Raw genomic sequence first — 27,829 nt, 5'->3', positions numbered from 1 at the left:
TGGGAGGCCAGCCCCAGCTCGGGCTCCACTGTCTTCCTTGCCCAGTGGTGCAGGTCCTCCCACCGTTTGCGACAGTGGGTGCTCCGCCTGTCAAAGACCCCCATGGTCTGCACTTCCTGGGCGATGGCACGCCAAATACCCTTTTTCTGATGGGGGTTGACCTGCAGAAAAAGATACATAAGAAAAGGTATTATTCATACCATCCGGACTGTTATACTCATGGCCCACCATATCTCTCCCACCCCCCTACGCACAGACATTGCCCGCCGAACATGCAGCACTTTGCCCAGGAACCCTCAGCCCCACCCCTACACCAGGCTAACACACACAGCACTCCATACATTCATGCCCTACGCCTCGTGCTCACAGTGTACTTACCTGTTTGTCTGAAGGACCATAAAGTAAAGGGTACTGGGGTACGATCCCATCTACTATTCTCCCCAACTCCTCAGTGAAGGTAGAGGCCCTTTACCCAGACACTCGAGCCATGGTCGTTTCCAGACACCTGTCACAGCAGCACTTGCAGTGTAGGTCCTCTCCTGTTGAAGGTCAGGTAGCAAGTGAGTGCACAGATAGAAAATGGCAGTCACATCCGCGGCGGTGCGTACCGTCACCGCCGGCGTACATCACCATTGGCTCCTGGAACCCGTAAGCCCCAATGATAACCAATGATGAGTTGCACGGCGGTCATCAACCGCCTCCCGCAATGGCGCACAACGTCAGCGGCATTACCTTTTTTACCAGTTCCGCTTATCCCTCCTCACAGGTCAGGCGGCCGCCATTTCAGGGTGGCATAGGCCATGGCACCTAACTGAGTCACAGCAAACATAGGCACATCAACACACCTACACGTTCACATACTGTTTCTGTAAAAAAAAGCAGGGCATATTAATCTGTGTATATGTTTGAATATGACTCACCGTTTTTCACCCTAGAGTTCAACCGCTGAGAAGGAATAGGAGATGGAGACATACCCTGTGTACAGACCCCTGGTGGACCTGGCAACAATGGAGGACAGGCACATTATCCTAACCTACAGACTTGATAGGGCCACAATCCAAGAGCTGTGTGCCCAATTGGAGCCAGACCTGATTTCAGCTATCCGCCACCCCACAGGTATCCCCCCTCTAGTGCAGGTCCTGTCAGTGCTCCATTTCTTGGAAGTGGTTCCTTCCAAGCGATAGTGGCCATGACATCAGGGATGTCACAGCCTATGTTCTCAAACGTGCTGACCAGAGTATTGTCTGCCCTGATAAAACACATGTGCACCTACATCGTATTCCCCCAGGTGGAGGATTTGGCCACAGTGAAGGCTGACTTCTATGCAATGGGACATATCACCAACATCATTGGTGCTATTGATGGTACACATATTGCCTTTGTCCCACCCCGGAGAAATGAACAGGTGTTCAGAAATCAAAAGAGCTTTCACTCTCTGAATGTGCAGATAGTGTGCCTGGTTGACCAGTACATCTCCCATGTCAATGCAAACTATCCTGGCTCTGTGCACGATGCCCTTACCTTGAGGAATAGCAGCATCCCATATGTGATGTCTCAATTCCAGAGGCACAGGATGTGGCTAATAGGTGAGCCCATGGTCCCCACCCAGTGTCTGTTGGTATATGGGTGTGGGGTTGGCCCTAAGGGTGAGTGTCTGGCTAACAGGTATCCCTTGATATTTACAGGTGACTCTGGTTACCCCAACCTCTCATGGCTACTGACCCCAGTGAGGAATGCCAGGACAAGGGCAGAGGAAAGTTACAATAAGGCACATGGGCGAACAATGAGGACAATTGAGCGCACCTTTGGCCTCCTGAAGGCCAGATTCCGGTGCCTCTGACAGGTGGGTCCTTGTACTACTCACCCAAGAAGGTGTGCCAGATCATCGTTGCATGTTGCACAACCTGGCCTTGAGACGCCAGGTGCTTTTTCTGCAGGAGGATGAGGCTGGATATGGTCATGTGGCAGCGGTTGAGCCTGTGGACAGTGATGAAGAGGAGGCAGAGGAAGAGGATGTGGACAACAGAACTACTATAATTCAACAGTACTTCCAGTGACATACAGGTAAGACACTGTAACTTCACCTTCCATTGCAGTTTTGTGTTGGACATTGTTCATGGCAGACTGATTTTCCAAACTCTATGGCCACTTACTGTACCCTTTGGCATCTCTATTTTTAGATATCTGTGCCCCACTCTGGCTCCTGGTGTGTTTACTGCTGCCCACTACAGGTCATACCTATGTATATATAACTGTACATTTGAATTGCAATGTTTACAGCTTGTTAAACTAATACATTTTTCAATCAATTGAGAGACTCCATACTTGTATTAGTTCCAAGGGTGTTTATTTCTCTGATAATAAGTGTAGGGGGTATTGCAATGGGTTTGGTTGATTGTGGAGGAATGTCCAGGATAGAGTCCAGTCTATTGGTATCACAGATGCATTGTCCAAGGGGGCATAGGGAGTGGGGCAATGGCAGTTCAAGGTGGACTGGGTGACAGAGTGGGACACAAGGGTGACATTCAAGGGAGTCTTATTTCATGGAGGGGGTCTTGGCAATGTTCTCTGGCTGGTGGCCTGCTGTTCCTGTGGCGAGGCCTCCTGTCCACTAGCGTCAGCGGAGGTGGAGGGCTGTACTTTGGTGTGGTTAGTGTCAGGGGCCCGTTGGTGTGCCACTGTGTCCCTCATGGTGTTGGCCATGTCTACCAGCACCCCTGCAATGGTGCCCAGGGTGGTGTGGATGTCCCTCAGGTCCTCCCTGATCTCCAGGTACTGTCCCTCCTGCAGCTGCTGGGTCTCCTGCAACTTGGCCAGTATTTGGCCCATCGTCTCTAGTGAATGGTGGTATGCTCCCAGGATGTTGGTGAGTGCCTCCTGGAGAGTCGGTTCCCTTGCCCTGTCCTCCCCCTGTCGCACAGCAGTCCTCCTAGCTTCCCTGTTGTCCTGTGCCTCTGTCCCCTGAACCGTGTGCCCACTGCCACTGACCCCAGGTCCCTGATCGTCCTGTGTCTGTGGGGTTGCCTGGGGTCCCTGTAGTGCTGGACACACTGCTGATTGACGTGTCCTGGGGACAGAGGAATGGGCCTGCTGGGTGGGTGCTGGGGTGCTGTTTCCAGAGGGGGGAGGCTCTGTGGTGGTATGGGACTGTGGCTGGGTCACCGACTGTCCAGAGGTCCCTGATGGGCCAGGTTGGTCATTCTGATCCAGGCGTGCAGAGGTGCTGTCATCACTGTGGGCCTCTTCTGTGGGGGGACTGGATGTTGCTGGCACCTTCTCTCTAGTGACGGTGTGTGGGGGTCCTGTGGGTATGTAAATGCAGTGTTATTGTTTCTGCGTGTGACATCTTGTGCCTGGGTATGTTTCCCTCTATGGTTGTTATTACCAATGCAGCTTTGGCTTGTGTGAGTTGTGATTTGGTTGTATAAGTGATTGTCACTAGTGTGCATGCTGTGGTAATGGGTGTCCATGCAGGTCTGTGATGGGGGTCCATGCATTGGTGTTTCATGCAGGGCTTGGTATTGGGATGGGTGGGTTGTGATGGTGGGGTATATGTGAGGCAGTGGAGTGATGGGGATGAGGGTAGGGGTGTGCGTTTCTGATGGCATGCAGGTAGGGGGGTGAAAGTAGCAAAGAATTGACTTACCAGAGTCCAGTCCTCCTGCTACTACTGCCAGGCCCTCAGGATGCATGATCGCCAAGACTTGCTCCTCCCATGTTGTTAGTTGTGGGGGAGTAGGTGGGGGTCCACCGCCAGTCCTCTGTACAGCTATCTGGAGTCTTGCAACCACGGAATGCACCTTCCCCCGTAGGTCATTCCACCTCTTCCTGATGTCATCCCTTGTTCTGGGGTGCTGTCCCATGGCGTTGACCCTGTCCACAACTCTCCGCCATAGCTCCATCTTCCTAGCAATGGACATCTGCTACACCTGTGATCCGAATAGCTGTGGCTCTACCCGGATGATTTCTTCCACCATGACCCTTAGCTCCTCCTCAGAGAACCTGGGGTGTCTTTGTGGTGTCATGGGTGTAGTGTGTGTGGTGTGTGTGAGGGTGTGTAGGATGATGTGTTGGGGTGTGTGTTGTGAGGTGCGTGGATGGTGTATGGGTGCTAGTGTTCTGTGGCTCTGATTCAGTGGGTGCTCTTGGCGTGTATCTCTCTCTCAGTTGTCAATTTTCTTTGTCGTAAAGGGTTGTGGGTAGTGTGGGTGTGTGTTTTATAGTGGTGTGGGTGTGTGGGTGTGGTGTGTGTGTCAGGTGTGTGTAGTTTGAATTGTCCAATGTGGTGGTGTTTTATATGTGTGTGTATTTTGAGCGCGGCGGTATGTACCGCCAATGGTTTACCGCGGTTGAATGTCCGCTGCAGTGATTCGTGGGTCATAATGCTGTGGGTCTATTTCTGTTGGCATAACGGTGTGGGTTTTGGTACTGCCATTTTATCAATGACCTTTGGGCTGGCGGACTTGTGTGTGTGTCCGTATAGTGGCGGATTTCTATGTGTGGGTCATAATATGCGTAGCGGTATACCGCTGCGGTCGTGGAATTTTGTCGTCAGTCAGCATGGCGGTAAGCAGCACTTACCGCCAATATCATAATGAGGGCCATAGTGAGGTCCCATTGCCCTGAGGAGAAGAGAAGGCTGGGCCCCGGGCAGCAGGGTGGAAGACAGCATGGGACATACCTGCTATTGCCTTCCGTGGACCAGGTGCGGTTTCAGGGAGGCCATGAGATGGAATATTTGGGGTGACCTTCAGCGCCCTGGCTCATGGTGGTGCTCGAATGCGGATTTACCTTAGATTAATGAAAGACAAGAGGTGTCTGGCAAAGTAGGAACAGTCTGTTGAATTAAATGCAATGGCCAGGAAAGCGCAGTACAGCATTGTGGTCTGATGACTGCCTCTCAAAGTTGCAAAGTTCTCAACGTCTTTTTATACATTGTCTTGAGGTGCAATAAAACGATTTAATACATTCTTTGAAAAAAGGAATCCGCGTCTAGTCATGAAGCCATAAATCTGACCACCTGATAAAGTGTGCAGATGGATCTCAACCTTGCGTGGACATAGTATGGACCAGTAAGTAACATATCCAGATGTCCTGCAAGGGAAGCGCATGATCACTGTGTGTGGTGTGTGTGCTGTGTTCTGACTGACTGTGTGTGTGTTCCTAACCTTATGTGCCCTCCAAATTTGTGGTGTTTGGGAACACTTATCCCTCTGGCCGAATGTGTTTTATAGCGGGCCAATTTCCAAGGAAGTTTGTGATGTTGTTACCTATCTGGGGAATCGATGAGGGTCTTTCCTGTTTGCCGCGTTTCTCTATCGGCTATGTGTCACCCCACCTGTAATTTGTCAATCAGCTGCTTCAGGCCTACTTTCTCTACCTCATATTTCGTCATAGTCACATTATTCGAGGTCTGACGTGTTTCTGTTTCTGAGCCCACTACGCTTTCCCTAGCTACTTGAACCTAATTTCAGGGCTGCATTTTTACAGCAGGAAACCCCCATTTTTAAGAAACAACACAAAAATAGCACGGAAACGAGAAGTGGTAGCTATGACAAGCACAGTCTGATGACCCACTCGGGGAGCCAAGAAAACCAATCAAACAACCATTTTTTCTCAGGGGCACCTCCCTCCTTCTTCATGTCAGCTTGCAGATGATGCAGTGCTTTGATGCCGAAAGTCAGTGTCCCATTGTCCAGGTCATTACTAGGTATAAATGTGCATAGGACACGCCGATCTTGGTGCATACCCCACCCTCCATCACGGTCATCAATCCAACACATACCGATGATGCATTACCATGAGGCAGATGGCTCTTAGTTCTTCCTTGATAGCCTTTAGACTGAGCTCAGTGCTGTTGATCATCTTCAGCATTTCCCACCTGGTTATCTGCAACCTGAGAGCGATCGCTTTTATCTGTAGTGTGAAGAAGGATATGGACCCTCCTGCATTTACTTGAGTGTCAGTGAATAGTCTGAATTCTTCTGGAATGTCCTTGTATTGAGCCCATTCAAAATAACCAGCAATTATTTTCTTGCAAGCCTGATGCAACAGAGCTGTTTTCTTCTGTAGCAGATGTTGGAACAGCTCAGATAGGTCTTCTCCAGGGATGGCAAGGGTCGGGGTAAGCACCGCCACGAGAAAGCAGAGGCCCCACCATTCGGGGACCAGCTGAGCATGAGCAAATTCTCTACACTGCCAGGAGTAGTCCATCACCGTGAAGGTGCCTCAGTGCATTTCTGGTGCATGCAGTATTGCTCCACAATTTTCATTTGTGCCAACATGGATCATCCCTTTGCCTCTGAAACATAATGAATGTAGCGCAAGTTTCCAAATAATCATGGATTGCCCCTTCCCTTCCAACCACGTGTACTTATTTCTGTATCCAAGATTTCTTGGCATGGGTTATCTATTTTGGCATTTAACTCTCTCCTATGAGACTCATTTCCCATTGTATCATTGAGGTAGATGACCCTGCACAGGAACTTCATGTCTGATGTCCAATTGCTATTAAAGAAGGCTGCCCCAGACACGCTAAGGGCCAATCTGTGACCACAGTCAGAGGCAGGAGCAGACATGTTTGTGTATTGGTGTGGTGGTTTTGCTACTTTCAAGAACCTCTTTTCTGGAAGGTCTTGGGGCCAAAGAGTGTCATCCCCTACATTGCCCTGCCTGCACATTCTGTTTAGCTAGGTTTGAATGTTGCTAGGCTTGGTGAAAAGATACAGGCCCTCATCACAACCCGCTGTTTCGGAGGAAGCACCGCCAACAGGCTGGCGGTGCTTCCCATGGCATTACGACCGTGGCGGAAGCGCTGCGGTCGCACCGCTGGGGCCGGCGGTTTCCCGCCTCAATTGCCCCAGCGGTGTTAATCCGCCAGGGCAGTGCTGCTTGCAGCGCTGCCCAGGGGATTATGAGTCCCCTACCACCAGCCTTTTCCTGGAGGTTTGAACCGCCAGGAAAAGGCTGGTGGTACGGGGAGTCGCAGGGCCCCGTCAGTGTAATTGTAATTGATGTGGGAAAGGCCCCTATGCAAACCTTGTAACAATGTTGAGGTCGACTCCGTGTGACCAGGCAGATTACTGGTTATGGATAGATGTGGCCATGCCCGCAACAAACTAAGCATGTACAAAGGTATAATAATACATAACTTCTGGAATTTTACAGGTCTTGGGATGGTTTACTGGGGAAACATTTGTGGTCTTCTGACAATCTAGGATGTCTTTGCTCTGGTCAAGTGCTGCAGTACAGGGGGTGTCTTGCTTGGGTTAGAGAGTTCATAGTAGAATGTCTGCAAAAATAGTCTGTGGTGTAGGTCATGGAGGATTTGCCAGTGAAGGTTTTAGCCACATGTCGAAGAGGTGGACCCAGGTCTCTCTTCCTTCCACTTTAAGGGCAGTAGATGTTGGGAAGATTACTTTGTAAGGCCCTTCAAACTTGGCCTGTTTCCATTTCCTCACAAACTGACTGGTACAGTTCCAAATTCTTTGAGTTTTAAATGGTACTAAATCCTATTCTAATCATGGGGAAATATGTACACATGATTATGCTGGTAATAACTACTAGTTATGAGCTCAACGTTAGACAGAGATGCATCAAATAGACTTTCACAATACATAAAACAACACACATATAGAATCACAACCTGTAAGAAAGTGCAATGGTTAACTTAAACAGTGTAAACCGTTTTAGCGGTGGACTAGTAGGCATGGAATAAATCTTTGAGAGAGGAATAGTGACTTCGTTATATGCACATAAAACCACGAGACATAGCATTTCAACATGAAATATAGTTGCAACAGTTTATCAGCACCAGAAAAATGCATCAATTGAAAACCACAACGGAACTGAAGAGAGGAAATCACAATGGAAATGAAGAGAAAAGAGAAGAAAAATTACAGATAAAAAATTACGACTTTGTCCCAAAAAAATAATCCCTTAGCCTGCTCCTATCGCTTGCTGCCCGATGCTGTGAGGAGACTCTGCGCGGTACACAGGAGCAAGTGAGCCCGATAGTCTGTCAATATCGGCTAGGGGACAAAGTTTGCAACAATTTAATAGTTAATAGTTACTGTAAGACCGGAAGGGAGTTTAAAGCTAGCAATTGCACTGATCAGCATGGAGGAAATACACTATTGCAATATATATATATATTTTTTAATATTTAGCTTTTTTTGTGTTGTAATTCTTTACTCAAAAAACAATAAGACAGTACACAGAGCCATTCAACGTAGCAAAGTACACGATCCTGGCGGCACAGACACCACAATACAGAAATAGTTGGGTATAATGTCGAGTGCAGGTGGACAAAAGAGGATTACGTGCCCTGTATCAAATTGAAAAACCAATAAAACATAAAATGTTGTTGACTATTTCATAGTGTGAGAGACTGCCGTCAAACTACTCCATGCCCAGGCTAAGTTGGATGTGTGGCCTCAAGGAGCCTGGAAGAAAACGTATTCAGCCACCCCTCCATATAACCACCCGGGACTCCATTGTAGGTTGGCCAGGTCTAAGTAGAATGAGCAGGTCTAGGGCGGGTTCATAAGTAGGTATGGCACAATATGATATTCAGCCCTACCAGGATACCCGGAATCACCAGATAAGGAAAGAAAGGAGGGGGGAAATACTGTGATCATGCAGGGCCGTGGATCCGCGAGTGGGGGGGAGGTATTAGACATGGGGTGGGTAGGAAGAACCAGGATGGGAGAATTTGATGAATGAACAGGAGAGAGAAAAAAGAAGAAGTGGGGGAAGAAAAAGAAGAAGTAAGATTCAACAGAATACGAGCAGGAGAGAAGGAAGAGAGAAGGGAAGGGGGTGAGGTATGAGGGAGATAACCAGAATGGAGGAAGCCGGGGTGAGTCGAGGGGGGGGATAATTACTAACCATAAGGACCAAGACCGCGGTGGCCGCATTATGAGCCTCTCTGATGTTCCAGAGGATGACACAGAATGTAATGATGATGAGGGGAGACATAGAAAGAGGAGGGGGGTGAAGCCAAGAGCAAAGAGGACAGCAAGAACCATAAGTACAAGCCTAGGCACAATCGGGTATTAGGAAGAAGGAGTAAAAGTGGAAGTGACCGAGGGGAAGGGAAGGGAAAGGAGAAGGGTTGGGAGTGTGTGTTTGATATGAGTGAGAGGAGGGAAGCATAAGGGAGGGAGGAAGGAAAGGGGAGGTCCTTTAGTGAGGAGGTAGAGTCCGGCCCAAACGCAGACACGTTCATGTATGCAGCTAAAACACAGCAGAGTAGATGGACAATGCATGTGTGTGTAGCCCCTATGCTGCAGTGCTGCCGTAATGCACCCCGAATCAGGTAGCTATTGAGTGAGCACTCAGTCCTCCGGTACAGAGAGGAAGGGGGCCCACGTCCGAAGGAATGTGTCCACCTTATCCTGGAGGCTGTAGATAATTTGTTCATGAGAGGCGGCTTGGTACATTGCAGTGATCCATTATTCATGGGAGGGGGCTGTCTCTGTGCACCAGTGTCTGAGGATATATAATTTGGCTGTGGCCAGTGCTGTGTGTAGTAGACGTAACTGTGATCAAGGAAGATCGTACATATCGCTGGTATCATGTAGCAATAGGAGGGAAGGGGTAAGAGAGGGCGGTAAGGGTAGAGTTTATCTGAGGGTGCACACCACTGATAACCAAAAAAGTTGGATATCAGGGCAATCGTGCAGGATGTGCAGTAAATCGCAGCGGGGTGAGGGCATCACCAGCAGGAGGTGTGAGATAGTAACCCTGCAGACCGCAGCTTCTGGGGAGTCCAGTACCAAACATGTAGTGTCTTGAATAGACTGAATTTCAAAGGAGCCTCCGGTGCCCCACGATCCCTTGCCTCAATCAGGTCAGCCCAATCCTCCATCTCATATTCTGTCTGAAGTCGCACCTGCCACTTGTCTTTGAGAGAGACCAAGAGGAGAAGGGAGAACAACTGGCGGTTCAGCAGGGTATGCATACCAGATATGACTACTCGAAAAAGACCCCAGGTTTCTAAGTAGTGGGGATTGGGAAGGTCGCCAGGGACATGCCCCCATACGTCACACAAGGCAGTGTTTTAGCTGCAGAAAACACCACAAGTGAAGGGCAGGTAGATCGAATTCCTCCCCAAGATCCGTGAATGGTTTCAATTGGCCATCGGTTAGAAATTGACCAACAAGCAAAAGGCCTTTTAATCGCCATTCCTCCCATTCTATAGTATTTCCCCCTACCGTGAATCCCGCATTGCCCCAAAGTAGAGCCTGGTCGTGTATCAGAGGATCCACTCCCTGTAAGCGGTGCGCCTGCCACCAGGAGTTCCGCATGGCTCTGATCATGGGATTGATTGGCCGAGGTAGGGTATGTCCTGCGCTGTAGAGCACATTGAGTCCCAGTAGGGAGCGCAAAAGCGTTTGTTCCACCTCCACCCACAGCGGCATGTCTTGGACTCCTGGGAGAAGGCAAACCAGTTGCAAGAGGTGTAACGCAAGAGCGTAATGTTCCACCGAAGGGAGTCCCAGCCCACCGGACTCACGCTGGGCAAGTAATGTAGCCCTGGGTAGCCGGGGATGTATTGACCCCCAAATGCGACGGTCCGTCTCTCTAAAGAGAGTCAAGGGGATCTGTAGAGGCAACATGCCGAGGACATATAGAAACCTCGGCAGGGTCACCATGCGCACAACCTGTGCTCTACCCCACACAGAGAGGCCCAGATGTGCCCATTTGTCAAAGTCCCTTTTCATGCTGGCAAGCAGCAGATCTAGGTTGTCAGCCACCATATTCTCCAATCCTCTAATGATGTAGATGCCCAACTATTGAAGACGTGACTACTTCCACTTGAACGGGAAGCCCTGCAAGGATGCACTTACTGTCACGGGAGATAGAGGCAGCGCTTTGCTCTTATCCCAGTTTATCTTGTAACCCGAGAGAGACTCAAAGTCAGCTAAGATGGTTCGGAGCACCGGCAGGGACTTAGCTGGGTCTGAAAGAGTTAGTAAGATATCGTCGACATCTAGGTAAATGGTGGAGCTACCACCAGGAATGGGTACTCTGGTAATAAGGCTTGATCAGTGGATCACTGCCGCTAAGGGTTCTACGGCCAACAGAAACAGTAATGGCGACAAGCGGCAGCCCTGAATGGTCCCCCTCCTGATGGAGAAGACGTCGGATAGGAACCCACCGCAATTGACCTGTGCTGTCGGCGAGCCATATAACAGGCGTACCTTATTCATAAAACTGGTCCTGAGTCCAAACCTTTTTGGAGTTTCAAAAAGGTACTGCCATTCTATTCGATCAAACGCCTTCTCGGCATCCAGAGAGGGCAAGGGCCTCCTCCGGAGAGTCCGTTGTCATCCATAGAGCATGGAGCAGGGTACGTAAATGATTCCTAGAAGAACGGCCGGGGACGAAACCCACTTGCGTGTGGTGAATGAGAGATGGGATAACCTTTTTAAGGCGCGCCGCAAAAATTCCTGCCAGTATTTTGACATCTTCGCTGAGAAGGGAGATGGGGCGGTAACTGCCGCAAAGGAGGGGATCTTTACCTGGTTTGGGTAGGACTACTATGGAAGCTTTGTTGGAGAGATGGTGTAAGGAGTCTGGTTGGTCCGCCTGCCCACCATATCTGCTCCCGTCCGTTTATAGAATTCTGCCGAAAACCCATCCTCCTCCGGGGCCTTATGGTATGGGAGTTTGGCTATTGCTTGTTCGACCTCTTCTTTGCCGATATCCCCTTCCAAAAGAGCCCTGCCTGCCTCTGAGAGGCTAGGTATATTCACCTTCCCAAAGAAGGTGGCCAGCTTATCATGGTCTTCCACAGTTTCAGGAATATAGAGGGTCTGATAAAAGCGACCGAACTTGTCTGCTATCAACTGTGGGTGTGTGACAAACGTGCCATCAGGGCCATGTAAGGCCGGTATGGCCATCGTGGCCTCCATCTGGCGGAGTTGGGCAGCCAATAAACATCCCTCCTTCTCACCATGCTCAGTGACGATCTTTCAATTGCTGTAATGCGTATTCTGCTTGTGAGGTGAAAAGAGCATTAAGCTCCATTGTGGCCTGTTCCAGGCAACGTCGGGTGGAGGGGGATGGGGTTAAGGTGTATTCACTGGCAGTCTGGGCTATGCAATCTTCCAGAGCCTGCTGCCTGTCACGCCTCTGGGCATTGGCAATGGCAGCATCCCTCATGAGTCATCCCCTTATCGTCGCCTTTGCCACAGTCCACAGCAATTGTGGGGAGGAGACTGAGCCCTTGTTGTTGAGTAGATAAGTGGTAACGTGGGATTGGAGTTGTTCCTTCCCCCTCGGTGCCCGGTATCTAGAAGTCTGAAGATGCCGTGGCTTACGCCCTGGAGACGCCAACCCCAGCCCCAGCCCCAGGGCCAATAAAACCGGGGAGTGGTCAGACAATGGAGCCGGTAAAATCTGGGACTCCCTAATCATTTAAAGCAGCTGGTGGATGAAGAGGAAATAATCCAGTCTGGATTGCGTCCCATGAACCGGTGAGACAAAAGTGTATTCACGTTCTGATGGATGGGAGAGGCGCCAATGATCCATCAGTCCATGATCCGAGAGGACATCTCCAAAGAGAGCCCGGTCAGCATTGTTGCCTACATCAAGGCCACCCGTCCGATCTAGGATGGCGTCTCACGCCAGGTTCCAATCCCCACCAAGTAAGTACTGGGAAGCTCCAATCTCCGTCAGCATCCGATTTAGGGAGAGGAAGAAAAGGCGTTTGGAGCCCGTGGGAATGTAAATGGAGCCAACACAGACTGTGAAGGCGCCCAGTTTAAGCTTGGCAAGGACATATCATCCCTCAGGGCCAGACCACGTTTTGAGGAGTCTCAACTGTAAGGATCGATGGATGAGATTCACTACCGACAGAGCTCCACTGAAGAGCACCTTCCCCACCCAATCTCTGCGTAGTTTCTCCGATTCCCAGGGGGAAAGATGTGTTTCTTGTAAAAGAGTGATGGCCGCCTTTTTTGTACCGCAAGTAGGATAAGACTTTTTGTCTCTTGATATAATGCGTCATGCCATGATCGTTCCACTAAAGGACCATCAACGGAACTGTCATCCCCATACTCAGGCTTAGTCTTTCAGGTCTTGGTGAACGTTTGGTCCCCTTTACTCTAGCACTCCAGAAGAAGAGGCACAATAGTAGTGACAATTCCGGGGTGAGGGGGCAACAGAGGAGAGGAAGGGGCTGTGGAGGGGACCCTCGGTCAATGAAAAGGAGAGGGGCAAGTGGGTCAGTCAAAGAGACAAAGAAGGAGAGACAGGAAAGAGTATGTGAGGGAAATAGGATAAGGACAGGCTAGCTCAGAATATAATACAATAGGATAGAAAGGAGTGAAGAAGAAGGCTAGGGAGGCTAGGGTCGGGAAAGCGGGGTAAAAGTTGGAGGATGCAAAAAATAAGACACGTAGCCAGGATCTATAGGAACTGCTGTAAATACCTCACCACTGTGAGCCCTATTGAGCTGTGGGTTGGCCCCTGCATGTCCTGCGCGCTGAACAAGCACAGAGGGGGAGGAAGGAACTGCATCTCCATGTCCTGTTCTGGCAGTGTCGCAATGTGGTCGTTAACGGTCGTGAGGCGTTGGTGTAGGTCCGCTACCGGCACTTGGAAACGAGCTATGTCTGCCCGTATGGAGGTGGAGGCCATAGAGAGGTCCGAGATCTTCAGGTCCATTGCCTCTAAGCGTTGTCCCACAGCAGTGATTTCCTGAAGTATGCGGTCAGTGGCATCGGCCAAGCGGTGGTTGGCCGGCAGAGTTGTGGAGCAGGGAGGGATCGTCGGCACTGCCATGGGTTTAGGTTGCGGAATAGCTTCTGAGAACAGCAATTGGCGGGAGTGTTTACCTGACGATTTCCCACTTGGTATCTCCACCCAAAGAAGGGGGGGACAGGGGGGCTTTGGGGTACCGTCGTGACTACAGGGACACTGTGCAGCTGTGAGGAGGTCATAGGTGTCCCCTCCTGGTGGAAAATCCAGCATAAGGATCCCTTACTGTGCTCCGGAGGGTAGGCCTGTTGACAAAGCGATTCTGGCAGCAATAGGTCTATGTAGCCTGACCTACCCATAGGAATTGTAGGCTAAATGTGTAGGAGGCTGGCCTGGCTTATAGTGGGTACCTGATGGTATTTACACCTTGTGCCAGGTCTGGTTATCGCTTATTAGTAGATTAGTAGTGTCTCAGCAGCTTAGGCTGATAGAGGTAGCTATAGCAGAGCAGCTTAGGCTGAACTAGGAGACATGCAAAGCTCCTACTATACCACTTATATCATATAGCACTATATCATAAGAAGCACAATACTCAGAGTTACTAAAAATAAAGTTACTTTATTTTAGTGACAATATGCCAAAGTATCTCTGAGGATATACTCCCTTAGGAGGTAAGTAAAATACACAAAATATACACACAAACCAAAATCAGGTAAGTAAAACACTTAGAAAAGTAGTGCAAACACTAGAACACAATAGAATGCAATAGGAAACAATAGGCATTGGGGCAACACAAACCATATACTCCAAAAGTGGAATGCAAACCACAAATGGACCCCAGGCCTAGTGTAGTGTGTAGAGGGTCGCTGGGAGTGTAAGAAAACACTAAGGGTGTCCAAGATACCCCACCCCAAGACCCGGAAAATTAGGAGTAAAGTTACCCTACTACCCCAGAAAGACAGTAAAGTCGAGATAGGGGATTCTGCAAAGAAAACAACTGACTGCAAAGCACTGAAGACGGACCTGCAAAGGAAGGGGACCAAGTCCAAGAGTCATGCGAGTGTCCGGGGGGGCAGGAGCCCACTAAACCCTGGATGAAGGTGCAAAAGGGCTGCCTCTGGGAGGAAGAAGCCAAAGATTCTGCAACAACGGAAGGTGCCAGGAACTTCTCCTTTGGTCAGAAGATGTCCCACGGCATGCTGGAGGATGCAGAGTTGTTTCCACGCAGAAAGGCCGCAAACAAGCCTTGCTAGCTGCAAGAGTCACGGTTGAAGATAATGGGTGCTGCCAGGGCCCAGGAAGGACCAGGAAGGCGCCCCTTGGAGGAGGAGACAGAGGGGGCACTGAGCAACAGAGAGAGCCCACGCAGAAGCAGGCTGCACCCACAGAAGCAATTCAACAGGCGTTCAAGAAATCTGAGCACGGCAGTCGTCTCAACACAACAAGAGGGTCCCACGAAGCCGGAGGTCAACTCAGCGTGTTGAGCAATGCAGGACGGAGTGTTGGGGCTGGGCTGTGCTGTGCACGAAGGAAGTCTTGCAAAAGTGCACAGAAGCCCTAGCAGCTGCAGATCACGCAGTACACAGAATTACTGTCTGGCGTGGGGAGGCAAGGACTTACCTCCACCAAATTTGGACAGAAGGACCACTGGACTGTCGGGGTCACTTGGATCCAGCTCCTGTGTACCAGGGACCGCGCTCGTCAAGATGAGAGGGGACCCAGAGGACCGGTGATGCAGAAGTTTGGTGCCTGCGGTAGCAGGGAGAAGATCCCGTCGACCAACAGGAGATTTCTTCTTGGCTTCCAGTCCAGGGTGAGGGCAGACAGCCCTCAGAGCATGCCCCACCAGGAAACAAATGAGAAAGCCAGCAGGATTAGGCTCACTAATGTTGCTGGTAGTCTTCTTGCTACTTTGTTGCGGTTTTCCAGGCGTCCTGGAGCAGTCAGCGGTCGATCCTTGGCAGAAGTCGAAGAGAGAAGTGCAGAGGAACTCTGGTGAGCTCTTGCATTCTTTATCTGACGAGAAACCCACAGGAGAGACCCTAAATAGCCCTCAGAGGAGGATTGGCTACCTAACCAGGTAAGAGACTATCAGGAGGGGTCTTTGATGTAACCTGCTGGCACTGGCCACTCAGAGGTCTCCATTGTGCCCCCACACCTCTGCATTCAAGATGGCAGAGGTCTGGGACACACTGGAGGAGCTCTGGGCACCGCCCCTGGGGTGGTGATGGACAGGGGAGTGGTCACTCCCCTTTTCTTTGACCAGTTTCACGCCAGAGCAGGGCTGGGGGCTCGCAGAACCAGTGTAGACTGGCTTATGCAAGGAGGGCACCATCTGTGCCCTTCAAAGCATTTCCAGAGGCTGGGGAGGCTACTTCTCCCCAGCCCTTAACACCTATTTCCAAAGGGAGAGGGTGTAACACCCTCTCTCAGAGGAAATCCTTTGTTCTGCCTTCCTGGGACTGGGCTGCTCAGACCCCAGGAGGGCAGAAACCTGTCTGAGGGTTGGCAGCAGCAGTAGCTGCAGAGAAAACCCCAGAGAGCTAGTTTGGCAGTACCCGGGGTCCATGCTGGAGCCCCGGGGATGCATAGGATTGGCACCCCCAATACCAGATTTGGCTTGGGGGGATAACTCCATGATCTTAGACATGTACATGGCCATGTTCGGAGTTACCATTGTGAAGCTACACATAGGTATTGACCTATATGTAGTTCACGTGTGTAATGGTGTCCCCGCACTCACAAAGTCTGGGGAAATTGCCCTGAACAATGCGGGGACACACTTAGGGGGTCATTCTGACCCTGGCGGTACACTACCGCCAGGGCCAACGACCGCGGGAGCACCGCCAACAGGCTGGCGGTGCTCCCATGGGCATTCTGACCGCGGCGGTACAGCCGCGGTCAGGAACGGGAAACCGGCGGTGTATCGCCGGTTTCCCGCTGCCCTGGGGAATCCTCCATGGCGGCACTGCTAGCAGCGGTGCCATGGGATTCAGACCCCCTTACCGCCATCCTGTTCCTGGTGGCTTTCGCCGCCAGGAATAGGATGGCGGTAACGGGTGTCATGGGGCCCCTGGGGGCCCCTGCAGTGCCCATGCCAATGGCATGGGCACTGCAGGGGCCCCCGTAACAGGGCCCCACCAAGATTTTCAGTGTCTGCCATGCAGACACTGAAAATCGCAACGGGTGCAAATGCACCCGTCGCACCCTTTCCACTCCGCCGGCTCCATTCGGAGCCGGCATCCTCGTGGAAGGGGGTTTCCCTCTGGGCTGGCGGGCGGCCTTCTCGCAGTCGCCCGCCAGCCCAGAGGGAAAATCAGAATAGCGGTATTCTGATGGCGGGACTTTGGCGGCCGGCCTCCGCCGCCCGCCAAAGTCCGAATGACCCCCTTAGTAACTTTGCACTTAACCTTCACTAGGTGAGGGTTAGAGATATAGGTGACTTATAAGTTACTTAAGTGCAGTGAAAAATGGATGTGAAATAACATGGACGTTATTTCACTCAGGCTGCAGTGGCAGTCCTGTGTAAGAATTGTCTGAGCTCCCTATGGATGGCAAAAGAAATGCTGCAGCCCATAGGGATCTCCTGGAACCCCAATACCCTCGGTACCTAGGTACCATATACCAGGGAATTATAAGTGTGTTCCAGTGTGCCACTCAGAATTGGTGAAAATAGTCACTAGCCTGCAGTGACAATTTTAAAAGCAGTGAGAGCATAAACACTGAGGTTCTGGTTAGCAGAGCCTCAGTGATACAGTTAGGCACCACACAGGGAACACATATAGGCCACAAACTATGAGCACTGGGGTCCTAGCTAGCAGGATACCAGTGACACATATCAAACACACTGACAAACAGAGTTTCCACTATGAGCACTGGGGCCCTGGCTAGCAGGATCCCAGTGGGACTGTAATAGCACCCTGACATATACTCACAAACAGGCCAAAAGTGGGGGTAACAAGGCTAGAAAGAGGCTACCTTCCTACAAAATGTATCCCACTGGTGCCAGTGAGCCGGTTGGTTCGTAGGTGTCGCCAAAAGCCCTGCCGTGGCTTGTCGTGATCAGGCTTAATCACGGTGTGGGGCTCCAGCCCTGACCGTGCGTGGTGCGCCTCCTCAGTGCAAGGCGGGCCTGCTGCAGGTGTAGGCCGGTCACACTGGTAAGGATGCTTTACCCAGTATGTGAGTCAGGGGCTGCCTCCGGAAGGTCGGGGGCAGGATCCAGCCCCATAACGACACCAAATATGCGCTGTCTGTCACTTACCAAGAGGGAACCCTCTCCTTTCGGGTCCCACTGATCCAGTTGGCTTCCGGCTGCATATTACATACAGCCTATTGGTCCAGGTGTAGCTGAGGGGGGGGGAAGGCCAAGCAACTGAGGCGGTAGGCAGCAGGAGCGCACCCCCACTCAAGCGCCGGGGACTCCACGTGGCCTGCTGCTGAAAGTACCCTCTGGCTGATTTAGGGTAGCAGCAGCCTGTTAGCTGGAGCGTTGAGCCTGCCCAAGGGCACAGAAGGAAAAGACAGGCAGCCACTTCCAGTCTCTCCCTCTGCCCCCACGAGTCCCCCAGGAGCTCGGGGGAGTCTCAGCTGGGCCTCCGGGGGTTCGACGATAGTGGGCGGGTCCGAACCAACAACACGCGGCCGGGCGCGATCTGCCCCAGCTGCCTCTCCCACCTCGTGTCTCCTCCGTGCGAGGGAGTAATCCAGGCTGCGGCTCCCAACACGTCATAGGGCCATGATGCTGCTGAAGCCCCTCCTCAGTCTGTAGGGGATGAACGGACACCCTGGGCACCCACAGCCCGTATGGGCGAGCAGCGCACAGCAGGGGGAAGCACCCCTGGGGATCGGCAGCCCCTCCTGTCCCCCGGGCTCAATCCGGCCCGCGGATCTCAATGTTCAGGGGGCCATTTCTTTCAGTGGCCATACCACGCCCCCAGTAGTGCAATATTAACATTTTGAGAAAGGGCGAGTGTATTAGGGGTGGTGGGGACTCAACATAGGTGAGCTCTTTTTATAATGAGGTTGGTAGTTTTGTAAGGCAAAGGCCCAGGGTGTTTTATGTGATGTACACCTGTTTCAATAACGCAGCCGTTTTCATACAAAGACAGTCAGTGGTAGGCAATGCAACCTTCTTCCTCAATGAGGCTTTGGAGGGGCAGATGACCACCGGGAGGTCAACCCTCCCGCCAGGATGACTGGGGAAGTGGTGCAGTCCAGTGACTACACAAGGTTTTTTTGGGGGGGCTACTTCATAGCCCAATGGGTATATAACCCAACATTTAGTAGGGCGAGCTACTCTTTAGTCGTGGTGACATAGTGGCTAGTACTAGCTTTTGCCCTCCTGCCTACTCCTTAATATAGGGGCCCCTGCGGCAAGCTGTTCTTGGTGGATGTATTTTTCATGGTGGCTTTGTTTACAACAGGTGTACAGGGGTCAGTTGCATATGCAGGGGTGTTGCTTTGAGGCAGGTGCACAAGTGATTGGGGGTGAAGTTGGCATGGTTTACAGAAGTCTACGGTTTTTGACAGCGGCAGTACAGGCTGAAAGGGAACGGGAAATGCCAGGAAATTGAAGGTTTGTTAGGAAGGTAAGTTGATTAGAGGTTAATAGTTACACTAGGACTGGAAGGGAGTTTAAAGCTAGCAATTGAACAGATCAGCATGGAAGAAATACAGTATTGCAATATTAAAGTTCTGAGGGTATGGTGAGTGGATAAGGGCTGCTCAACATAGGTGAGCTCTTTATATAGTGAGACTCGTAGTTTTGTAAGGCAAAGGCCCAGAATGCTTTTATGTGATGTGCACATGTTTCAATAAAGTGGCCTTTTTCATACAAAACCCTGGTGGCAGTGGTCAGTAATACACCCCTCTTCCCCAAATTCGAATTATTTCCCTTACTGTAACTACACACACTTTCTGAAGAATTATGTGAAAAGTAAAAATGGCATTTTGTGCTATATTTGGTGTGAAATGTGTCATCAAATCCATTAAAAAATAGAACAAAAAAGCAAGTGGCGCAAACAGAAGTCACTTGGGTTCTGATCGCATTGTTTGTGAGCGCTCGTGTTAGATTTTTGCCACAAACAGTGTACAATTAGGCAATGTGGCACAAAAGGATAATTTAGGGAATTTTGCACAAAAAGTGTAATAGGAAATTAGGTCAAATTATGCCAGTATAACACAAATTTTATGAGGCAAACCACATCCCTTTGTTTCAATGCATGCCTGTGCTTATTTTGTATTTAAAAAAACCAGACCTCCACAATGGGACGGCCAGGATGTACTGGAATGTGGTGATATGTTTCGGTAATCTATCCAGCTCCTGTGAACCTTGAATTGGAGTGCAGATGGCAGCCCTACACCAGGAGGCGACAGTGCGTCACAAATGAATACATTCTTCACCTTTATTCTCTAGTGTAACAACTCAGTTCACAAAACAAAACACCTGTATGTGATAACAGGCCAGAGACTGAGTGGAGCTTAGGGCCTGATTTAGAGTTTGGCGGAGTGGGGTTACTACATCACAAACATGATGCATACCCCATCCACCGTATTACAATCCCATTATTTCCTATGAAAATCGTAATACGAGGACGGAATATCCGTCACCTTAGTAACGGAGTAACCCGTCCGCCAAACTCTACATCAAGCCCATAGACACTAGCAGTGCAAATGGTGAATGCAATCATTCACTGGCCACGCTCTAGGCATTTTAGGTCCAGGTGATATAAAATGTGTCCCAGTCTCCCACAATAGGTGCCAGTGGTGCCCACTGGCAACCTTCAGTCCAAATTAACCATTAATGCTCAGTGGCACTCACTTTCAGAACTTACTACGGAGCATTTATGCTGCCCCTAACACTATTTCGAAGGGGCATTTTGCCGTACTGTGCCTTTGCACAGCCACTGAACAGGGTGTGTGTTGATAAAGTCCACGATATTTGACTAACGTCTCCAAATAGAAATAGAAAGTGTTCTGTGTTTTGTCACTAAGGGCGCTCTCCTAAGGAAGGGAGGAGAGTGAGGATTTTATTTTCCTTCAGTCTGCCATTTCCGCTTTCCCATGATACTTTTTTCACAATAAGTATTGATCCCATCTCTAGATCCTCCGCTCCATGGCAGCTTTGGCAAGTTAAAGGTAAAGCAATCTGCATCCACTCTGCAGTCCCCGCCCATGTAATTGCTCTGAAATATTTCCAGAATTCCAAAACCCTGCTACGTCCAGTAAGCATTGTCTATAGAAACTTACTTTGGTGTCGCATTTCAAACATATCATTTGATGTTTGTAAGCAACTAAAAATCACTAGTTGGCAGCCCAGGTATCCCACACAGGGCCTAAAAGAGGGAAATCACTAACCAATTCAGTGTGCTGTTTCACCCTGGTCTATTTCTGAACATTATGGATTTCCCAAATGTGTTGTCCCTCGGTTCCTTAAATCTTTGAGGCCATTGGTAGAATTTTGCCAAATTGTTAGGTTTGCTCAGTTGCACAGTACTTGATTTTGCCGGAAAAAGTCTCCCCACAGACAGTCTCCAATCAAGCAAGGAACTGCCTCCCTGCCAGGCTATGGCGAGACACATAGTTGGAGAAAGTGAGCTTCTCATCAGCCACAAGCCTTTTTACTGGCTTCTTTGAAAGAGGAGTAAAATCTGATAAAAGAGGGAGAGGGATTGAGAGAAAAAAAAAGAGAGAGAGAGAGAGAGGTGTGTCTGTCTGTATGGAAAGAGGATAGGTGTGTACACGCACAAGTGCGAGCGTTCGACTGAGGAATGGCTTCCTTTACTAGGACATAGTAACTCCATTGCAAGATGGTGTTTCTCCACTGACTGCCCTTTCGCTGTCCTTGGAGTGTGCACCTTGTCAATACAATCGTTGGTCACCTGTCTGGGCTGGACCATAATGTACTGTGGCCTAACACACATCCTATCAGAGGTCTCTCTTGTCTTCCTTTGCTCCTCCCTTTCTCACAGTATAGGAAGTCTGTCAAATTAGCCCATTCACTCTTTGGCTGTACAGTCCAATTTCAAATGTTGGAAAAGGGCTGAGTATTCTCTGTTTCCCACTAGAAGCTGATGTCTAGGGTAAACACTAGCTCTCCAGAATTAGTACTTTGAAACAACGGACCTCTGACAGAAATGCCACAGAAGAGCTGGAGGACAGCACATACCAAGAGCAGTTAGGAATTCCAAGGCTGCTGTTCTCCAAAGCTGGGACCAAACATTATGGACAAATGGATTGACTTAAGGACATTTGCACTTCAGGAAGAAGGGCCATTGATGAATATACGAATGTTCAGCAGCAGCAATTAAAGCTTGCCTCACTAAGAGCAGGTTCACCTGTTTTGTTTTGGTTGTTTACCCTTTGTTGGCTATAAATCTCAATTACTTTGGCTCTATTTGCCTTCCACCCCTTCAAACTGTACCTGTGCTCTAGGTTGAAACCTCTGATAAAGTGCTAAAAAGTGAGCAATGTGGTGTATAGATAATCATAAGAAATTACCCTCCCTTCTTAATACCCGAAGGGGTTAGAAGTGTCTCTACTCTCATGGATTTAATAATTTCTTTACCCAAGATGGCAATTCCACTTGAAGCAGAAGTTATTTAAAGGTAAACTTATTCAAGACTTACATAAAAAGGAATATTTAAAAACAGCCTGTAGGTTGACATGTTATTTTCACCTGGTCAGAATTTTGTACATTGTATAAAACAGATTTTACAAAGATTGTTATGAACACATCGTGAGTAATTTTTCTTTAATGAGATAAACATGAAAATACTTGTATTTATATCTTTCAAGCATTCTGTAATGTCTAAGGCGGTGATTTGTGAAAACAAGCGAATAGTGGTTGTAATGCTTTGTGATGTTCTTTCCACGATCAGTAACAGCACAAACTGATGCATGTCTAGATATACTATGGTTGAATTCAGATTGTGCATAAAGAGTACATTTGAATTGATAACATCAAAATACTTAATTTTTCACATCACAATATATTCACAGCTGGAAATGTGACATAGCTTGGTACTGATTTGTTTAATTATTCAGTTTTCTCAGTATTGATGTCATAGCAATGTTTTCATAATGTATGCTTTATACTATAAGTGAGTCCTGATAAGTGTTATTTTATTAGAAATCTCTGCATTCAATGTTTTATGATCACTTACATTCTGTATGAGTGCCCAGTTTCTCTGTGAGCTGTCTTAGTCCATCTGATAACGGTTCACACTTTACAAAATGGTAAATACACCAACAGTTAAACTAATTAAATTGCCAAAAAACATATACTCTTACCTTCTACACCAAGGATCCTTCAGTAGGTGATGAGTTACAACAAAAATTACCTTTCTGCTGCTTTGCATACTATTTACTATGGCTTCAAGCTCAGAAACACCTACATCCAAATCTCGTTCCTCAAAGCAAAATTTTAGGAACTGGGTGCCATTTTTTTCCAGCGGAATCAAATTCCTGTTTACCCATTTAGTGTCCTTCTTGGCGTTAATAATGTAACCATCATAGATCAAGTGCTCTTTTATGTTATCAATATCCCGGAAGCCAAGAATTCTATTAACAGAAACATTCCAGTAAAATTGTATTCTCCATCCTTGTAAGTGGATGGCCATTACCACAACTAGGATTACAAGTACGGTGCTGGCTGTTAGTATGAAAAGCAGTCTAAATGGGGCACTGTCTTTGCATGGAGCGTTATCAAACTCCATTACTGAAATTCCATGGTACTTTGATGGAGTGTTACAAATATAATCCAAACGTAGCCGAGAAACATTTGCTTTAGTGCTATTTAGCCAATTAACAAAAAATGAAATGCTTTCACATGTACAATCAAATGGGTTAAACCCCATGTACAAGTGTTCTATTGTCTTGAAAAGTGGCCCAAAAACATATTTTTCTACAGTTGTGATAAGATTCTTTTGGAGGTTTAACACTGTAAGAGAGACCTGGTCCTCAAATAAAGATGGTCTCAGTAAATTCAGCATATTTGATTGCAGTTCCAATTGCTTTAATTGAGACAATCCCTTGAAAGCTGCTAAAGGAATCTCATCGAGACCATTGTAGCTTAGGCGAATTATGTTTAGGCCACGGAGACCTTTTAAGAACAGAACTGGGCCACCAGGATTAGCGCTCTTCCAAAAACGGGCCAGATTATTATGCTCTAAATTTAGTATTTTTAGATTCAAAAGTCCATCAAATATATTCTCTTGTATGTTGGCTATGTTGTTGTTGCTTACATCTAACACTGTCAGATTTTGTAGAGCACGAAAAGGGGAAGGACTCAGATCCAAATTCGTCATTGCCAATTTTCTCATCAACAACCGTTGAAGACTTGGAACAAATCGGAAGGAATCGCTTGTCAGTGTGAGGCGTTTGTTGTATGAGATATAAATAACTTCAATATTGTCAAGGCCTTTAAACACATCGCCTGTTAGGTCTTGGTCAATGTTGTTACGTCCCACTTCAAGAACCTTCAAATGCTTCAACTGAGAAAAGGCTCCACTTCTTAATTCTGAAATTCCACTTTCCGTGAGATTGATTGAAATCAAAGGAGAGTCAGTGAGGGATGAAAATGTGGTATTTGTTATAGTTTTTAACCCTATGGAACATCTGCATAAACTCAGATATTTCAGGCTTATCAACCCAAAGAACATATGTTCTGTAATTCCTGAAAAACTATTCTCATCCATAATTAGATTTTCCAAATTCTTCAGTGGCTGAAATGAGAAGTCTTCAATTGTGGAATGTTTTGTACCTCCAAGAGACTTCCTTACATTTAAAAACTTCACATTTGATAACCCAGAGAATGTCTGTGGTGTTAGGTTGGCAATGTGATTTTCCTCCAAACTCAAATACTCTAAATGTGGAACAGTAGCAAAAGCATAATTTTCAATTACAGACAAGTCATTTTTGGAAAGGTCTAACACTGTGAGGTTGGTTTTCTGAAGTCCTCTGAAAGTTGTTTTACTAATTCTTGAGAGGTGGCTGTTGCGTAGCATGAGTGTCCGAATTCCTGTTCCTGATAACTCTGAGCACAGTGTCTCAGCGAGATTTGGGCTCAGCTGAATGTTTTCCAAAGTCAGGGTGTGAAGATATCCAATTGCATGAAAACAGCCTGGCATAAACTAAAAAGAAAAAGACAAATTCAGCCTAAACTTCTCTTCATTTACTTAGCATATACAATAGCATTTCATAAATCAATTTTAAATAAACATGAGTGTCAGTGGCCACATCATGTGATTCATCTACAATTTGCTCTCACAATTACAGCACATTAAGGATGATAACATTAGGAGAATGGCAAAATATATATAAAGGGAAAATAAAATGGTTTTTCATGTCCACTCTCAGGTGAAGATCACCAGCCTTACTCAACCTGTTACTGACACAACATTATGGGCCTCATTATGACCCTGGCGGGCGGCGGAGGCCGCCCGCCAGGATCCCGCCCTCCAAATTACCGCGCCGCGGTCAAAAGACCGCGGCGGGTATTACGAGTTTTCCCCTGGGCTGGCGGGCGGTTCCAGTTAAACCGCCCGCCAGCCCAGGGGAAAACGACCTTCCCACGAGGATGCCGGCTCGTAATCGAGCCGGCGGAGTGGGAAGGTGCGACGGGTGCTACTGCACCCGTCGCGTATTTCACTGTCTGCAAGGCAGACAGTGAAATACATTTTGGGGCCCTCTTACGGGGGCCCCTGCCGTGCCCATGCCATTGGCATGGGCACGGCAGGGGCCCCCAGGGGCCCCGCGACCCCCCCTACCGCCATCCTGTTCATGGCGGCTTTCCCGCCATGAACTGGATGGCGGTAGGGGGGGTCAGAATCCTCATGGCTGCGGAGCGCGCTCCGCAGCCATGGAGGATTCCAATGAGCAGCGGAAAGTCAGCGGGAGACCGCTGACTTTCCGCTTCTGACCGCGGCTGAACCGCCGCGGTCAGAATGCTCATTGGAGCACCGCCAGCCTGTCGGCGGTGCTCCCGTGGTCGGTGGCCCTGGCGGCCACCGGCCGCCAGGGTCAGAATGACCCTCTATGTATTCCATCAGTTGAGAAAAAAAATAATGTAGCTTTAGTAGTGCTCCTTCTGGTTGATACACTACCGACCTGCATATTTCTCACCTTTAAAACATTTGCCACGTGAAAGGCTGGATCTGGAAATTTTCACTACTGTGCTACTGCCTGCCGCTGGCTGGTGATACACAACTCCGTGCTGGCCTCATTATGCCCCGGAAGTGACAGAGGTGAGCTGCATATAAGCGCCACTAACCTGACGCTTTAACTTCAGTGTCTTGCTTGACTCTTTCCACACCCTCTGACGTAGAGCACATAACAAATGGAGGTACCAGTGTGCAGATCTCTAATATGGGACCCTATTAGACAATAAAAAGAGGCCATTCCACAAAACAGGGAATATCAACTGAGAAGAGCGCTTCCGAAGGTAAGTAACTTGTTTGTCTGATGGATACTTCAAACTTCAGAATCCTGACTTTTAGAATAGATACCAAAGTCCTACAGGACCGATCGACCAAAATACTCTTCCCATCAAACCTAGTTCTCAAGGCTGTAGTACTTCATTAACATGTGCACTGACACTCACATCACGACCTGATAGATGTCAAAAACAGGCAATCCACATGCACATGGTAGTGGCACTGGCCCTGATGGAATGAGCCCTCAGGCCTTCCGGAGGCTGCTTCTTGGTCACTGTGTAATAGGTCTTAATGCAGAGTACTGTCTACACTGACAAGATCTTTTCTGCACGGTTTTACTCTTTTTATCCCAAGAGAATCCCACAAAAAGCTGACTGGCCACCCGATGGTCTTAAGTGCAATTGATGTAATTGCTTTAAGATCCAAAAAATGGAGCCTCTCTTCCTCTTTCAAGCTAAGAGCTGGAGTAAAGAAGGTTGAGAGGATGATGATTTGCTCAGCGTGAAAAGGAGTCAAGCTCTTTGGCAAAAACAATGCCCTGGTCCTCAACACCAGTTTGGGAAAAAGATCTGGAACCTGTACATGTGAAGATTGGAAGGGACTGCAATGAGAAAGACAGTTGAGAGTCAGAAGGCCTAATGAGCAGTTCTGCATTGGCTCAAAGAGTGCAAATGAGGTGCGCAGGCCCAAATTAAGATCCCACTGTAGCATCATCAATAGTTTGGGAGGGAACGTATTGATCAAACACATCACAACAGGAAATTTAAACGAGGACAGTTGGTACAGTAAACTCCAAAATGCAGAGAAGTACGATAAATAACATTTAATGGTGTCTACTGCAAGATCTTGCTGGGCAAAAGGCAAAACAAATAGTAAGACATCCAACAGTTCGGATTGTAAGGGGTATCTGTTGCGGACTCCACACCAGGCCATATATTTGTTACAGTGCAATGTCTAACTTTGACTCAACTTTAAACTTTGCTTTTTTCAGTGAATTTCTGAAGCTTTTTGATCGTGTTCAACCAACTCCCTTACTGAGCACATCTTTTATTCGTGCATAGTACAGGGTTGGATGCAGGGCGTGGCCTCTGGTCTGGCTCTGCGCCCAGTCGTCCCACAGGCGGCAAACTCCACTGAAGTGAGCAGTCAACACCAGTGTAAGCCACAACCAGGCACCCCACCCTCATTTTCCTTTTTTTCTGACCTGTGGCATGCCCACGTGAGCACATAGGTCTGTGCTGGCTCCTGCAGGACCACAGGGGGGGCAAGCGCTGGGTACCGCCAGACTCCCATGAGAGCTGCCAGATCTCCTGCTCGTGTGCCACAGTACCGCCCTTCTGGGACCCCCAAGAAAAGCTAGAGGATCAGCGTACCCATACCTAGCCCCTTATACTATTTTTAATTTTATTTTTCAGAGCATGGGGACCGAGTCCCAGTTTCCTGTAATGTCAGCCACAACATTAGAATTCTTGTTGCGGCCAGCCAGTCACATTCCTCTGTGCTGCAGGACTGCTGGGTCCTGCGGTATCAAGCTGGCCGACAGGACAAAAAAGCCCATGTGATCAATCAGATCACTCTATGTTTTAAATTTGCGGTGCTGTGGGAGACCTGCAGGACTCCTGCAGGACCAACTGTCTATATATTTCTATAGTGTTTAACCTTAAGCTCTCAGACATGGCTGA

General features: G+C 48.6%; 1 protein-coding gene across 5 annotated transcripts in view; it reads right to left on the bottom strand.

Annotated features, from left to right (window-relative positions):
* TLR3 (toll like receptor 3) overlaps positions 1–27,829 on the bottom strand; it is a 292,328-nt gene that overhangs the window by 33,977 nt on the left and 230,522 nt on the right. For all 5 annotated transcript variants that reach the window (XR_011194199.1, XM_069200038.1, XM_069200047.1 and 2 more), the window contains one exon: positions 23,005–24,845. Coding sequence is in view for 4 of the 5 variants with exons in the window: in XM_069200038.1 (XP_069056139.1) it covers positions 23,005–24,845 (1,841 nt within the window). In the remaining variant the exon portion in view is untranslated. The remainder of the gene's footprint in view (positions 1–23,004; positions 24,846–27,829) is intronic.

The sequence above is a fragment of the Pleurodeles waltl genome, chromosome 1_2 (genome assembly GCF_031143425.1).
Source record: "Pleurodeles waltl isolate 20211129_DDA chromosome 1_2, aPleWal1.hap1.20221129, whole genome shotgun sequence".
Taxonomy (NCBI): domain Eukaryota; kingdom Metazoa; phylum Chordata; class Amphibia; order Caudata; family Salamandridae; genus Pleurodeles; species Pleurodeles waltl.
This window is presented reverse-complemented; position numbering and strand designations above follow the sequence as displayed.